The sequence below is a fragment of the Aulonocara stuartgranti genome (genome assembly GCF_965226115.1).
Source record: "Aulonocara stuartgranti genome assembly, chromosome: 8".
Taxonomy (NCBI): Eukaryota; Metazoa; Chordata; class Actinopteri; order Cichliformes; family Cichlidae; genus Aulonocara; species Aulonocara stuartgranti.
Window position 1 is genome coordinate 2,639,329 of NC_138959.1, and position 12,815 is coordinate 2,652,143.

Below are 12,815 nucleotides of genomic sequence, written 5' to 3' on the forward strand. Positions count from 1 at the left end.
GCTTACTTTTGCTCATGACTCCACTACAGTAGCTTTGCATGATTCACAGTTTGAAATAATCCTTCTTTATCTAGCAGCCGCTCATTCGTATTCTGCTTATTTTAGATGTCTTTGACTTCAGTCCACTTTCCTCTGATTGGTTGCCCCTCATAAGCAGAAAGTTTGAACAGCTGGTGGGTGGGACTGATGTGCCTGAGATGACCATGTTTGCCAACAGTAGAAAAACTGTGAAGTTTAGTCAAAGGAGCTTGCAAAGAAAAGCGTCTGGACTTCTTTAAGTTGCTTGAAGACGTTTCACCTCTCATCCGAGAAGCTTCTTCAGTTCTAAGGTCAAATGGTGGGGAGTCCCAGATTTAAACCTAGTGGGAGTTTCCCCCCCACAGAGGGACAAAAGGACCCCCTGATGGGGGTCCAGGGGGTCTGAGAACCTTCACAGACATATGTGAAGTTTAGTGTTTTGAGGAGTTTGAACTTCTGGGTTACAGGAATTACTTTTGGAAACTTTGTCCATCCACCACTGTTGCAGAAGATTTCCGTCATTTCTGACAGAAAATGAGGAAAAACAGAGCAGATCCTCCTCAAAGACTGAGCAACACACGAAAAGCAGAGGAAGCAGTGACGGATAATGAAAAGGAGAGGGCTGATGATGACAGCAGAGGATTAAAGGGATGAACCGAACCGCTGCTGTCTTGCTTGTTGTGGTTCGTCTCGCTCTCCGCTGTGTCGCTGTCTCTTAAATTAATACCGACCCCGGCCCGTTGACTTTGTAATCTCAGCCCGGACAGCGCGCCGTCATCCTAAAAACCACAGAGGGGTGAACACGGTCATTTTCCTGGTGGGCGGAGCTCGGTGGGCGGTGCGTTGGATGGTGGCTTCAGATGTTTCGAGCTGTTTGTGGTTTAAAGGTCTGATTAGAACAGCTGAACGAATCCTTTCATAACCTGACTCACATTGTTTATGTCTGTATATGTTTGACAGCGAGTGCGTTAGCGTGTGTGTTTGTTTATGGGGACCTCATTGGAATAATGCCCACAGATTCCTGTTGGGATTCATTATTTTAGCATTCTGTTGTTTACGTTTTCAGGTATTTGGGTCGCCGGTTTAAATGCACGTTAGTTTCAAGCAACAAAGAAAAGGAAATAAGTGAACAACTACACTGAATTTTTCTGCTGCCACCTTGTGGTGTTCACTGCATTTTGCAGAGAGCTTTTACAAAATGTACCTTTAAAGCATAAATACTGAGAAGTTTAAATATCAGGTTGTGTTGAGAAATCCAGTCGTCACTTTGTTTATTCCTATTTCAGTCACGTCAGCTGTCGAGATGATCCCACACTGACGTCTGCTGTCAATCAGATCCTTTGACCACACTTTTCCAACTTTTCCATTAATTTTTGCAAGATCAGCTCCACTGGCTGAGATGCAAACAATGGCAGAGCTTCCTGTTTTACAGTTGGCTGTAGACACTGTTGTACCTCTCTCGTGGCCTCTGTGATGATTTGAACCAAAAACATCACATTTGGATTCATAACTGCATCAGACCCGTTCCCCATTTCTCCCTGTTTGCCTTCCTTGTGAATAGCTTCCTGACAGACGCCCCTCCCTGAGGTCACTCTGATCAGACTTCAGTGAACAGCAGATCGATCAGCGGGAGCTCCAGATGTGTCAGGTCTTTGCTGTTTTTTTCTTATTTCTTAACGTCGTGACATTCAGATACTGTTCATCTGCTGTACATTTTTCTTCCAGGCCTGACAATTCTTCTTTTGTCCTCACTCGTCCAGTTTAGTCAACTTTTTTTAAGAGCACGCTGCACCCTGTGCCAAGAAATGCTACATTTTTGGCTAATAGCACTTTGTGAATCACCTTCTTGGCACCCAAATACAACTTAACGGTGTTATGTCTGGCATTTTTCATAGATTCAACTAAAAAGAATGTGAAAAGGGTGTGCTCTTGCATTCATATGAAATGCATTCATACAAAAGCACAATAACAGTTTTACAATACAAATACTGTGAACATTAACAAATAATAGAGTAAAACAACATCTGTAACAGTGAATGATATTTTTACATGTGCTACTAAGAATTTTTTAATGATTTAAATAATTTGATTTGTGCAAAATTTGGTATTTTATAGAATTTATACACTTTTCAAGCTCATTTCAAGCACTGTGTGCCTTCACTGATCTGGGTGAGCAGGGAGACTGACATAAAGAACAGATTTCGATCTCACACTTGGCTTCTGTTTCAGGTTTCACTTTTTTTTTTGTTTCCTCACCTGCCAGCATCCACGGGCCCGGGCAGCAGTCATGTACAAATGTGTCGATCATACCTGTGCTTTCGGGCAAGCTTTCACTGCACGCCCGGTTTCTGCTCGAGCTGAGATGCCTCCACATCTGTCACATCTGCTTCCATCCTTTCTGTTTTTCATCTACCCTTCATTCCTTTCTGCCCTCCTTCTCACCTTGTCCCTCCTTCACTCTCTCCCTTCAGAGTTTTTCTGTGTCACTCTCTCGCTTACAAAACCTTAAGCAAAAGTGGGTCAGAGCCTTCAGGCTTGTTACTTAACGGAGGAAATTGGCAACACATGTGTCTGTCAGCAGCAAAACAAACCACACACACACACTTACAGAGAAACAGACATTTGTCATGCTTGGTGGAGTGTGGTGTTGATAAAAGTTGGGTCCGAACATCATGACTGCTTTATGTCTCAGTTTTTCTGTTCCACGTCATCCATGTGGGGCTGAAGTAGGTTAGTAGGACGGCGTGAAGTGGGCCAGCGGGCAGTTCACGGAGGGTTGGCCTCCAGACTGCTGCGGGCTGGAGCCAAAGGTTCTTAGGATTTTAAATGCATCGAAGAAGGTGGGAATTGAACACCGAGTCAATGAACAACATGAAGCTACACTGTCTTTAATAGCCAATTTTAAAGTTTGGATTTTTTATTCGTTATAAATCTATAAATATTTTTATAGGCAGAAAAATTATGTTTTCAGGTACCTTGTGACCCAGTGATGTCCCTCTTCTCCAGCAGAATATCGGCCTTGCAGTTTGATGGTGAGGTTTGGGTTGTTTTACGGTTAGATTTCGGCTCGGATGTGCTACAGGAGCACCACACAAGCACAAGAGGTCTCTGCTGTGATATTTGCAGAGGACAGCAGTTTGTCAGATAAGGTTAAACCCAGATTCCACTTGGCATCACCACAGTGCTGACATGCCTTCGCCTCAGAAGACAAGTTCTCGGTAAAACCCGTGTTGAGCTTTAGGTGATATCAGCATATCTGAAAACCAACTGCATGCCTCTAGATAAGAATTATGTGCATGGAAGGAAGAGGAGTTCGCCCAGGAATGAAGCTTGTGGCGTCAGTCTGCAAGGCTGTATGGCTCTCCATATCAGATAAACTGTATATAAGAGGGATGTAGTCTCTAATGATGACCTTCATGTAAAAAATAAACTTTAAGGATGGAGAAGGTGAGAAGTTCAGGGGGGAAAATGCTCTGGGTGGTCAGTGTGAGTCAAGCAGTTGGAACTGGGTTCAAATCAGTCGCTCTTTTGGACATTAAGTCATCGCCTGTCGAGATCAGCCCAGCATCTCCTCTGGGGGAGTGTGAGCAGTGTTTGCAGCAGTGCGACTCTGTGCATGAGATGCCAACATTGTGTTGCAGTTTTTGAACAGCGAGTATACCAAAGATGGAAGGAGACCACCCTTTTTTGCCTTTTATGAATATGAAGAAATTCACAGTGTAAGGAGGCGGTGTCCCACGTATTAGTCTTGTAACCATCCATCCATCCATTCGCTTCCGTTTATCCTTTTCAGGGTCGCGGGGGGCGCTGGAGCCTATCCCAGCTGTCGTAGGGCGAGAGGCGGGGTACACCCTGGACAGGTCGCCAGTCTGTCGCAGGGCCAACACACAGGGACAGACAACCATTCACACTCACATTCACACCTAGTGACAATTTAGATTATCCAATTAACCTATCCCCACAAGCTGCATGTCTTTGGATGGTGGGAGGAAGCCGGAGTACCCGGAGGGAACCCACGCAAACACGGGGAGAACATGCAAACTCGTCTTGTAACATTAAGGTCAAACATCTAAGTGTCATTTTCCTTGTTTCATTGTGTTTTCCTCAATGAAACTTTAAGGTCCTGAACTTTAAGCTTCCCTGAGATGTTGTGATTTGGCACAATGGACATAAAAGTGAATTGAATATTTAGCCTTAGTGTGTGTGTGTGTGTGTGTGTGTGTGTGTGTGTGTGTGCGTGTGCGTGCGCTCAGTCTGAATGTTTCCTGGATTTAATGAAAAGACCAACAGAGGAGGAGGAGAGAGCGACACTGAGTAAGTCGGGGAGTAATAAGAATCTATTAAAGTGCATTTAAACAAATTATTACTCATAAAAGTCCAAACAGTTCACTTTCACTGGCAAAATAAACTTTGCATTTCCAGTAGGAGAAAGGTGCACTCAGCTTTTCTTTTGCTAAACTGCAGTAACGAGGATGGAAAAACTCAAATTTAGGAGCCAGCTAATCAGAAGTGCAACCTGCATCCAACTGGATTCATTTTCAGCCTCGATTCGCATCCCAGCAATTTGTTCGAACTCTAAAAATCACCTCACACTTGTGCTTTAATAACACAGCAGTGTGACTTAACTTTTTTGGCAGCCTGAGCTCGATCATATTATTTTATTATTTTTATTTTTTGCAGTTGTACATGTGGCAATAAAGCATCAGCCAGTAGTACTGCCGTATGTTGGTGGGAATCGATCGATATGATGGAAAATGATGTGGAAACTGTGCCGAGGAATAGAATATGGACACCAGCCTGCCTTTATGGAAGACAGTTTTAGCAGAACTTCATGTCACTCTTTAAAAGAAAGATTAAGATCAGGAACAGTGTGTTTCATGATTTAACACAAACTGAAGTGAAGTGTGTTTCATGATCAGCACCTTATAAAAGTGCTGTGTTTGTAGTGTTTTCAGCACATGCTCTCTGCCTCTGTGAAGCAACTCATTAATGTACAGGCAAATGAGTAGTGGTCCCAAAACTGAACCTTGTGGAACCCCCACGAGTACTGCTCCTATTACGTAACAACTGTCTGGAAATATTTAATATTTTCCTTTAAGACGACACTTTGCCTTTTCTGTTGGCCATCTTAATCAAAGTCCAGGTTTTGGTTTTTTTTTGGAGAGGTGAAGAAGCTTATTTCTTTCAAGAAAAATGGATGATGATGGTCAGTGGTGTTAGTGATGCTGAGGGTGAAGTTGGGGGCGTAGTCACTAAAAGCCAAACTAAGAGGTGTAGCTCCAAAGAGGAAAATCTAACTAAAGTTACTCCAGCAGGGGGCTGCATTTAAGCTGAAAAAATGTGCTGTTTTAAAATATGCTAAAGTTCTGTTTTTACTTCTAATATTTCTTTCATATTCATTTCTTCACAATGTTTTGCCTTTTTCTGGCCGCCATTGTAGTTTAGTCTCCATGGCTTAACTGGTTAAGTCCACAGACTCAGTGCACCGCCTAGTGGTACAAACTGGTATTCGACTAAAGTACAACCTGGTCCTAGTTCAACTTCAGTTTGCACCTCATTAACGCAATACTGTTGAACATTAGGTCATAACTGTTGTTTTGTCATAGTCTGATGCTCGGTTTGGTTTTGTAAGGTTTACATCAATTTGCAACACAGGAATATACAATAACTGCCTTTAAGGATTATAACTGTTAACTGGCAAACCTCCTTAAAAGATATATTAGAGAATAAGAGAATCATCTAACGTTTTTACACATGTCAGATGTATTAAGGTGAATAAGGTGAACTTTGCAGGCATGATGTACCAGAATGACAGCTACAGAGAACTACTGAATGAACCTCAGTCCTCAACTGTAGGGCTGAATAACTAAATACTTGTTACAGTTTGAGGTTTAACTGGAAGAGAGCGGTGATCCTCAGGGGCAATGAGGCTGCACGACTGAAATGGTGATTTGTATTTAAGAGTTTGGGTTTTGGGGTTAAGAGGAGGCTTCGTCGGAGTGAGAGAGCTGAGTCAGCTGTCCACAGGAAACGCACGTCTGTCTCCACAGGCCTAAAGAGAATAAACTGCTGTTTACGTGTGTGTGTGTGTGTGTGTGTGTGTGTGTGTGTGTGGGGTAACTGGGCTGCTGTTCCTTCAATCATGGTGCACCATCAAGGTTTTTCCCACATGGAGGCGTTTGTCATGTTCAGCAGCGTTGAAGTGAAACTGTTTACTTCTTGTTAAATGGGGTCAGTCGTAGTCATTTCTGATAATCCAACGACTAGAGAAAGAAAATGGAAAATGCAGGTTTCTGTCAAACAAAGAAAGACACTCAGTGATTTTTACAGTAAGAGGATCAGAGCTGTCACCCTTCTGAGCCAGGAAAACCTCGGATCATTTGTTTCACTTTCTGTTTTCTTTGCCCAATTTAGAAGAAAGACATGTAAAAGAAGACTTTAAACAAATCTAATGTAGCTTTGTGCACCAAGACCAGCACAGAAATAACCTCTTCCTTCTGTTCGATCAGCTGATTCGCATGTGTGGTGTCTCACTCTGTGTCCTGTCCGTCTCTTCTCTTTGTTGCAACAGATGAAGCTGCCGGTGCTGCTGCTCGGTCGCTCGGCAGACCTTCGTCCCGGTGAGTTTGTGGTCGCGATAGGCAGCCCGTTCTCCCTGCAGAACACCGTCACCACCGGCATCGTCAGCACCACCCAAAGGGGAGGCAAAGAACTTGGCCTGCGCAACTCAGACATGGATTACATCCAGACTGATGCCATCATCAATGTAAGGGAAGGGACAAAGTGTGTGGGTCTTATCAAGTCTGAAAAACACCTCTAATAATTCAAATTTAAGTGTTAGAATAATTTCAAAAAGGGAGACATATTTATATACTATACATGTAAGGAAGAAATTAACTGTTACCAGTGCCGAAGTGCCTAAAATCATGCATTCCACCTGAGGGCCACCAGATGGCGATAGTTGCAAAGGATCTCTGGTCCTATAGAAGTCTATGGGAAAATGGCACATTAGCCTAACCTCTGTATACAGTTACTGCTAACTTTATGAGCTCGGTCATTCATTGGGTCATGCTGTCATACAGTCTTGGTCATACCATGTTTCAGAGTGAGGGATCATCTGTGATATGGTTTCACATTTTGACCCGCCCCTCTCGTCACATGATGGCCACAGTAAAAGAAACACTAGTCCTGAGGCTTCACAGCTCTTCAGAAACGGCGGATAATGTTGCCTCAAGTGGCCACTAGTGGAAGTGCACTTTCCAAAGCTTCTATGTTTTCGTCATTTTTTCAGCCATGGAGGTCGCTCTTAACTCTTTCCCCCATAAAGACGATATATGAAGACCTCCCCTGCGCCCTTAATGATGAATTTTGACACCTCAATATGTGTCAACAAGGATGCATTTTGATAACCATTGCAATAGGAGGGTTGCCGGATAGGAAGAGGCCACCCTCAGCATCCTCCGATGCACACCCGGTCGTTTTGTTCTATGAGCAGGTCTGAAATATGACAGAAACCGCTCAGCTCAGAAAAAGAGCTGCAAAAGTTTCTCCTAGTAAGCTTTCAATGGGTAAAGCATTAAATAATTGTTTTAATAATATTCACTGAATTCACGTTAACTGTTTGCTTGTTTGTTTTCTTGCAGTACGGCAACTCTGGAGGACCACTAGTCAATCTGGTAAGTGAAGGAGAAAAAGTGAGATGACCTGTTTGAGCTGTATCCGTATCATTAAGAATGATATCTGTGAAGCAGAAACTGAGCTCTGCCTTTACTTGGACCACATCCACGTGTTGCAAAACGGAGAAATACATAACCTCATATAAATAAAGACCAAGAAGCATAAAGTCCTTATTAGGAAAGGTAAATAAAGAGTTTAGGTAACGCTTGGCGCAGGGTCCCGGTCCACAGCTGACTCTGATTAGAAGCTTGTTTTCAGTCAGCCACAGAAAAAAAAGAGGCGTCAGATTGGCTGTTTCACAAGCTTCATGTGGGACTCTGGCTTTTACTGAGAAACGCTGGCAAATTAAAGTTTGTTCCTGTGTGTGTGCTGCAGGATGGGGAGGTGATCGGCATCAACACTCTGAAGGTCACAGCAGGAATCTCCTTTGCCATCCCCTCGGACAAGATCAGACAGTTCCTGGCAGAGTCACACGACAGACAAGCTAAAGGTTTGTAGCAGTGTTATCACGGAGCTGATGTCAGAGAGACGGAGCAGACGAGGCCAAAGAGAGCAAGACAACGTGGCACAAGTCTCACATGCTCGAACACTCACACAAAGCTGTGCGTTTAAAAAATGGATCCAGACATAATTTACAAAAAGTAGACAAATGTCTCTTTAAGTTATAGAGAAAGACCCGTGCAGTTTAAAAGGCAATAAAAGCTCAACACAGATGAACAGAAATTCCTAACTGCTGTGAGCATGCAGTAACATTAAGTTATATTAGGAATATTGAGGTCATTCCTTATGAAAATAAACGTTCACACCTCAAATCAGATTTTTTAAAACTACATTTTCAGCTCAGATTTACAAGGAAACACTTCTTCATGAACTAAAGTTTTGTCATGTGATATAAGGGTTAAGGTTTCTCTCAGTTTTTCCGCTGCAGTAATCACTCATTACTTCTAAATTGAATCCAAGTTTATTTAAATGGCATCAAATCACAGCAGTTCTGTCATCATTTGGTGAGAGCGTGTGGACGTCCATGTGCCTGCGTGTTTTTTGTGGCTGCTCAAGCTTGTCCGTGAAGAATTTTCATTACAATGCACAAGCACGCACAACACGCCCCCACGAGCAAGCATTAGCTGACAGTGGGAAGGACAAACTGCCTTTTAACAGGAAGCAAGTAGAACCAGGCTCAGTATTTAAGAGGCGAGAGGAAATAGACAATAAACAGGAGAGTATCGGGAACCACAGCTAGAGGATGAGCCTAGGATTAAATGTGGGTAAAAGGAGACCATGTGTTATAACTTATTTTGACGCCCACCTATCCCAGGTGGAGATGAGAGCCCTGAAAGTTTTCTCCAGTAAATGCCCAGAGAGCATCAACACTTATTGTTATCGCTCTAAGAGACAATTTTTTTACAATTTAGCTTTGAAATTACAAACAAAACCCAGATTTTGTCTCTTTAGATTGAAATACCTAAACTGGATCTAAAATTGACTTAAATACAGTTTTTAAATAAAGCTTAAAATCTGTTTTTCCAGTCCAGAAAGTTTCATGTGGAGCTCTGTGGATTTTAGCTGCTTCGCCCGGTTAAATAAATCTCGGTTTATTTTCCTCCTTGATGAAGTTTGTTTGTTTCGGTAATCATGCTCGGGTGCAGACCAAAACAACTGCACTGAGACCCTTTCAGCTAAACGTAACTCCAGAGTGGTTCGCTCATGGCCAGAACATGATGTGACCAAACTGTCAGCAGATTTGAGATTTGAACCCAAACCACAGCACCTTTATTTCTCTCACCCCAGACTGATTTAGCCAATAAGAAGACTGATGGTGGTTTTCAGTGATGCATTTTTTGGTTTTTTGGTTGCTTCCAGTTTTTCTGTTTGAAATGAAACCAAATCAAGAGAAAAAGCCACACATTTACAGACTCATGAACTGACTCTGACCAGAGTAAACAAGCTCCAGGCTTGTGCCACATCCACCTCCAGTACTCGTACCTGTACCTGAAACTCTGAGACGTTTGCATGGCTACGTTACGTTACGGTACTGTAGCTAAAACGCAAAGATAGATTTCAAAGCTGCCTGTTAAACATTTCACACTTCACTTTAGACTTGTTGATTTTAAAACTAGATAAACGTGATAGAAGAGGATGATGATGTTGACCATAACATGGACATAAAGGGTATTTTTGTTGTTATGTTCTGCAGGTAAAACACCACAGAAGAAGAAATACATCGGCGTCAGAATGATGAGTCTCACTTCATCGTAAGTCCCAGCTTCCCTCACCTCTACTTCTGACATCCACAGAAAAATCATCTAAACTGCATTTAAACAGGATTAAATTGTAAGATTATTTAATGTGTTGATTTCTGTGAGAGCAGCCTGGAAAATCTAAATCCCGACTCAGTGTGTTGTTGACGCTCCCTGGATCCCTAAAATGGATGTTTCTCAATCCTGACTTTCATACATAATCAGGGCGGTGATCATATCGACAGGGTGACGTTAGCTTTCGATACCCGCTGCCAAATGATCGCTTTAAGCAGGAATGTAAGCCGGGCCAGGCCGCGTTCACAGCCTTCGGGTCAGAGTACCCGCCTAAGCTGGCCCAGAGTCACAGCAGGAAACTCCCCAAATCACCAAAACAACCCTCACTTTATGACAGCTTGTTAATTTTAAACATGCCCTCAGGTACTTTTAAAATGATCTGCCATCACATTTACGCTTTTCAAGTTTCACCCTCCATCCAAGTACCAACTTTTCTACATTTCACAACACTGCGCAAGAAGCCAAGATAATAGGTAACCTCCTCGAGTGATCATCAGTCAGCTTTATTCATGCCAAACCTATCGTGTGGTGATGCACTGTCAAGCCTGCTGCAAGTGAAAACATGCTGCTGCTGCACATTGGGACACGGTTGGCTGATGTATATCAGTCCTTACATGTTGGAGCTTCCTTAAATAAAACAGCCAGAAAAAACACAAAAGCTGAAATTTATCAATATTCATAAAAGGCTGAGTGCAAAACTCCAACGAGCACACTTGAGAGTGTAAAAGAAGGTTTGAGAAAGGGAAGGGATATACACTCACCTGTCACTTTGTTGGGGACACCTGCTTAACTCCTTCTTAATGCAAATATACAGTCAGCCAGTCGTAACAGCAGCTCCGTGCATTTAGGTGTTTGCACATGGTCAGTATGACCTGCTGAAGCTCAAACTGAGCATCACAATGGGGAAGAAAGGTGATTTCAGAGACCTTGATCATGGCGTGGATGCTGGTCTGAATAATTCAGATTGTCACAACCATCTCCATGTTTACAGAGAATGGTCTGAAAACGGACGATGTCCATCCCAGTGTAACCACAGTGGACCATCTTCTGATGGTTGCTTCCAGCAGGAGAAAGCACCTTGTCACAAAGACTCAAATGGCCACCACAGCCACCTAAACTTAATCCTGTAGTAGATCCTCATGATTTGGTGGAAAGGAAGCTTCACATCATGGATGTGCATCTGCAGCAGCTAAATGATGCTGTCGTGTCAATAGGGACCAAAATCTTTCAGCACCTTGATGAAGCTTCGGCACAAAGAGCAGTTCTGAAGGCAAAAAAGAGTGCTAGCAAAGTGCAGCTAATAAACGGGATCCAGGCAAGAGCAGGAGGTCAGTAACATCAGGGGAAAACAATCAATCAGTGACTCACTGGGATATAATCCAATCAGAACAAGGCCCCAAACCTCCACAGAATCACTCAAAAAGAATGAAAAGAAGAATCAAAACTCATAATTACCCATAAACTCAAATACAACCATACTGATTTTAAGTATTAAAAGAACTTGGTGTGAAGTAACGGCTCTGAACACACAACAATTAGAAAACACCTCCCAGGTTTGAGACCATTTCTTGTGAAAGACATTTTCAGAGGGATTAATGCTCTCAACATGGCTCCAGGGTGGAATATGCTGTTTTAGTGATAATGCAGTGTGAAGCACAGATGCCATTCTGACTGCTGTGAATCAGGACTTGCAACACAAATGTTATTATGACTGAGAAGATAAAACGCTACACAACACTTCTGCTGGTTTGGAGCACCATTTAACCGGCTGGAGACGCCAAATGTCCATTCGCCGATCAGCATAATGAGAAAAATGCTGCATGTGTCATATTTTGCAGCATCTTCATCATATTTGGGGCAGTTAATCTCTTTTATTTTTGCTTACAAACCACAGAATACTTGACGGAGCCTTGGGCACTTCAGAATAAAATACTCTTTCTGACAGGCCTTAATTATGCTGACAGTCAGCGTGGTTCAGGCACCACACACATTTAAATCTGGGCCTGTCATTTCAGACATTTTGCTCCAGAAAGGTGGTGAACACAGTGACTGCATGATGCAGGTCATAGTTCATCACCGTCGGCTTTGTTGAAGATGCAGCTTCTCAGAGTTTGCCCTGTCCTCAGGATGTCACTTCTAATCTGAGTGAAGTTTTAGAGCCCAGAATAAATCAAATGCATCAGAATGACGTGCTGAAAACATTCGGTGCAGAAGCTCATGTTCTCACTGGTTTTCTCCTCTTTTCTCAGGCTGGCCAAGGAGCTGAAGGAGCGGCAGTCAGACTTCCCAGATGTCACTTCTGGGGCGTACGTCATTGAAGTCATCAGCAGAACTCCAGCTGAGGCGTGAGTGTTTCATTTCACCCAGTTCACTGTCTACTAAGTTCACATCGGGGCATAAAAGTTCAGGATATGGACAGGATAGCTCTCTGTCCAGAGAGTTTTATTTCCAAGGCACAAGTGGCACATTTGGCATCGGAGGGGTTCTGGTATGTTAAAGCAGGTACAAGAGTGCACGCTGGGTGGTTACAAACATGCTTCTGCAGACGGTTTTTGCTACTCAAGCATGCTGAAAGCAAACCGCAGCGGCCCACCTGAGGAAACAGCAGGCAGAGTTTGTTTTCTTGTTGTCTGCTTGGTTCATGCAGAACATAGACGGCACTCAGGAGGAGCCTCTGATCGTGCTGACTGCGGGGTATGGAGAGTTCACCTCTGATTTTAAAGCTGCTGTTTTCCTTTTTGGAAACATCCTGGAAGCCAGCAGCAAAACAGAAAAACGAGTGTTTCCCACCCAGAGCGTCCAGCTTGC

At 43.1% G+C, this 12,815-nt stretch overlaps 1 protein-coding gene across 1 annotated transcript in view; it reads left to right on the forward strand.

Moving 5' to 3' along the window:
• Positions 1-12,815, forward strand: part of htra1b (HtrA serine peptidase 1b) — a 28,497-nt gene that overhangs the window by 14,507 nt on the left and 1,175 nt on the right. Inside the window, exons 5-9 of the mRNA XM_082543274.1 lie at positions 6,590-6,784; positions 7,662-7,694; positions 8,071-8,185; positions 9,890-9,947; positions 12,257-12,352. Coding sequence (XP_082399400.1) covers positions 6,590-6,784; positions 7,662-7,694; positions 8,071-8,185; positions 9,890-9,947; positions 12,257-12,352 — 497 coding nt within the window. The remainder of the gene's footprint in view (positions 1-6,589; positions 6,785-7,661; positions 7,695-8,070; positions 8,186-9,889; positions 9,948-12,256; positions 12,353-12,815) is intronic.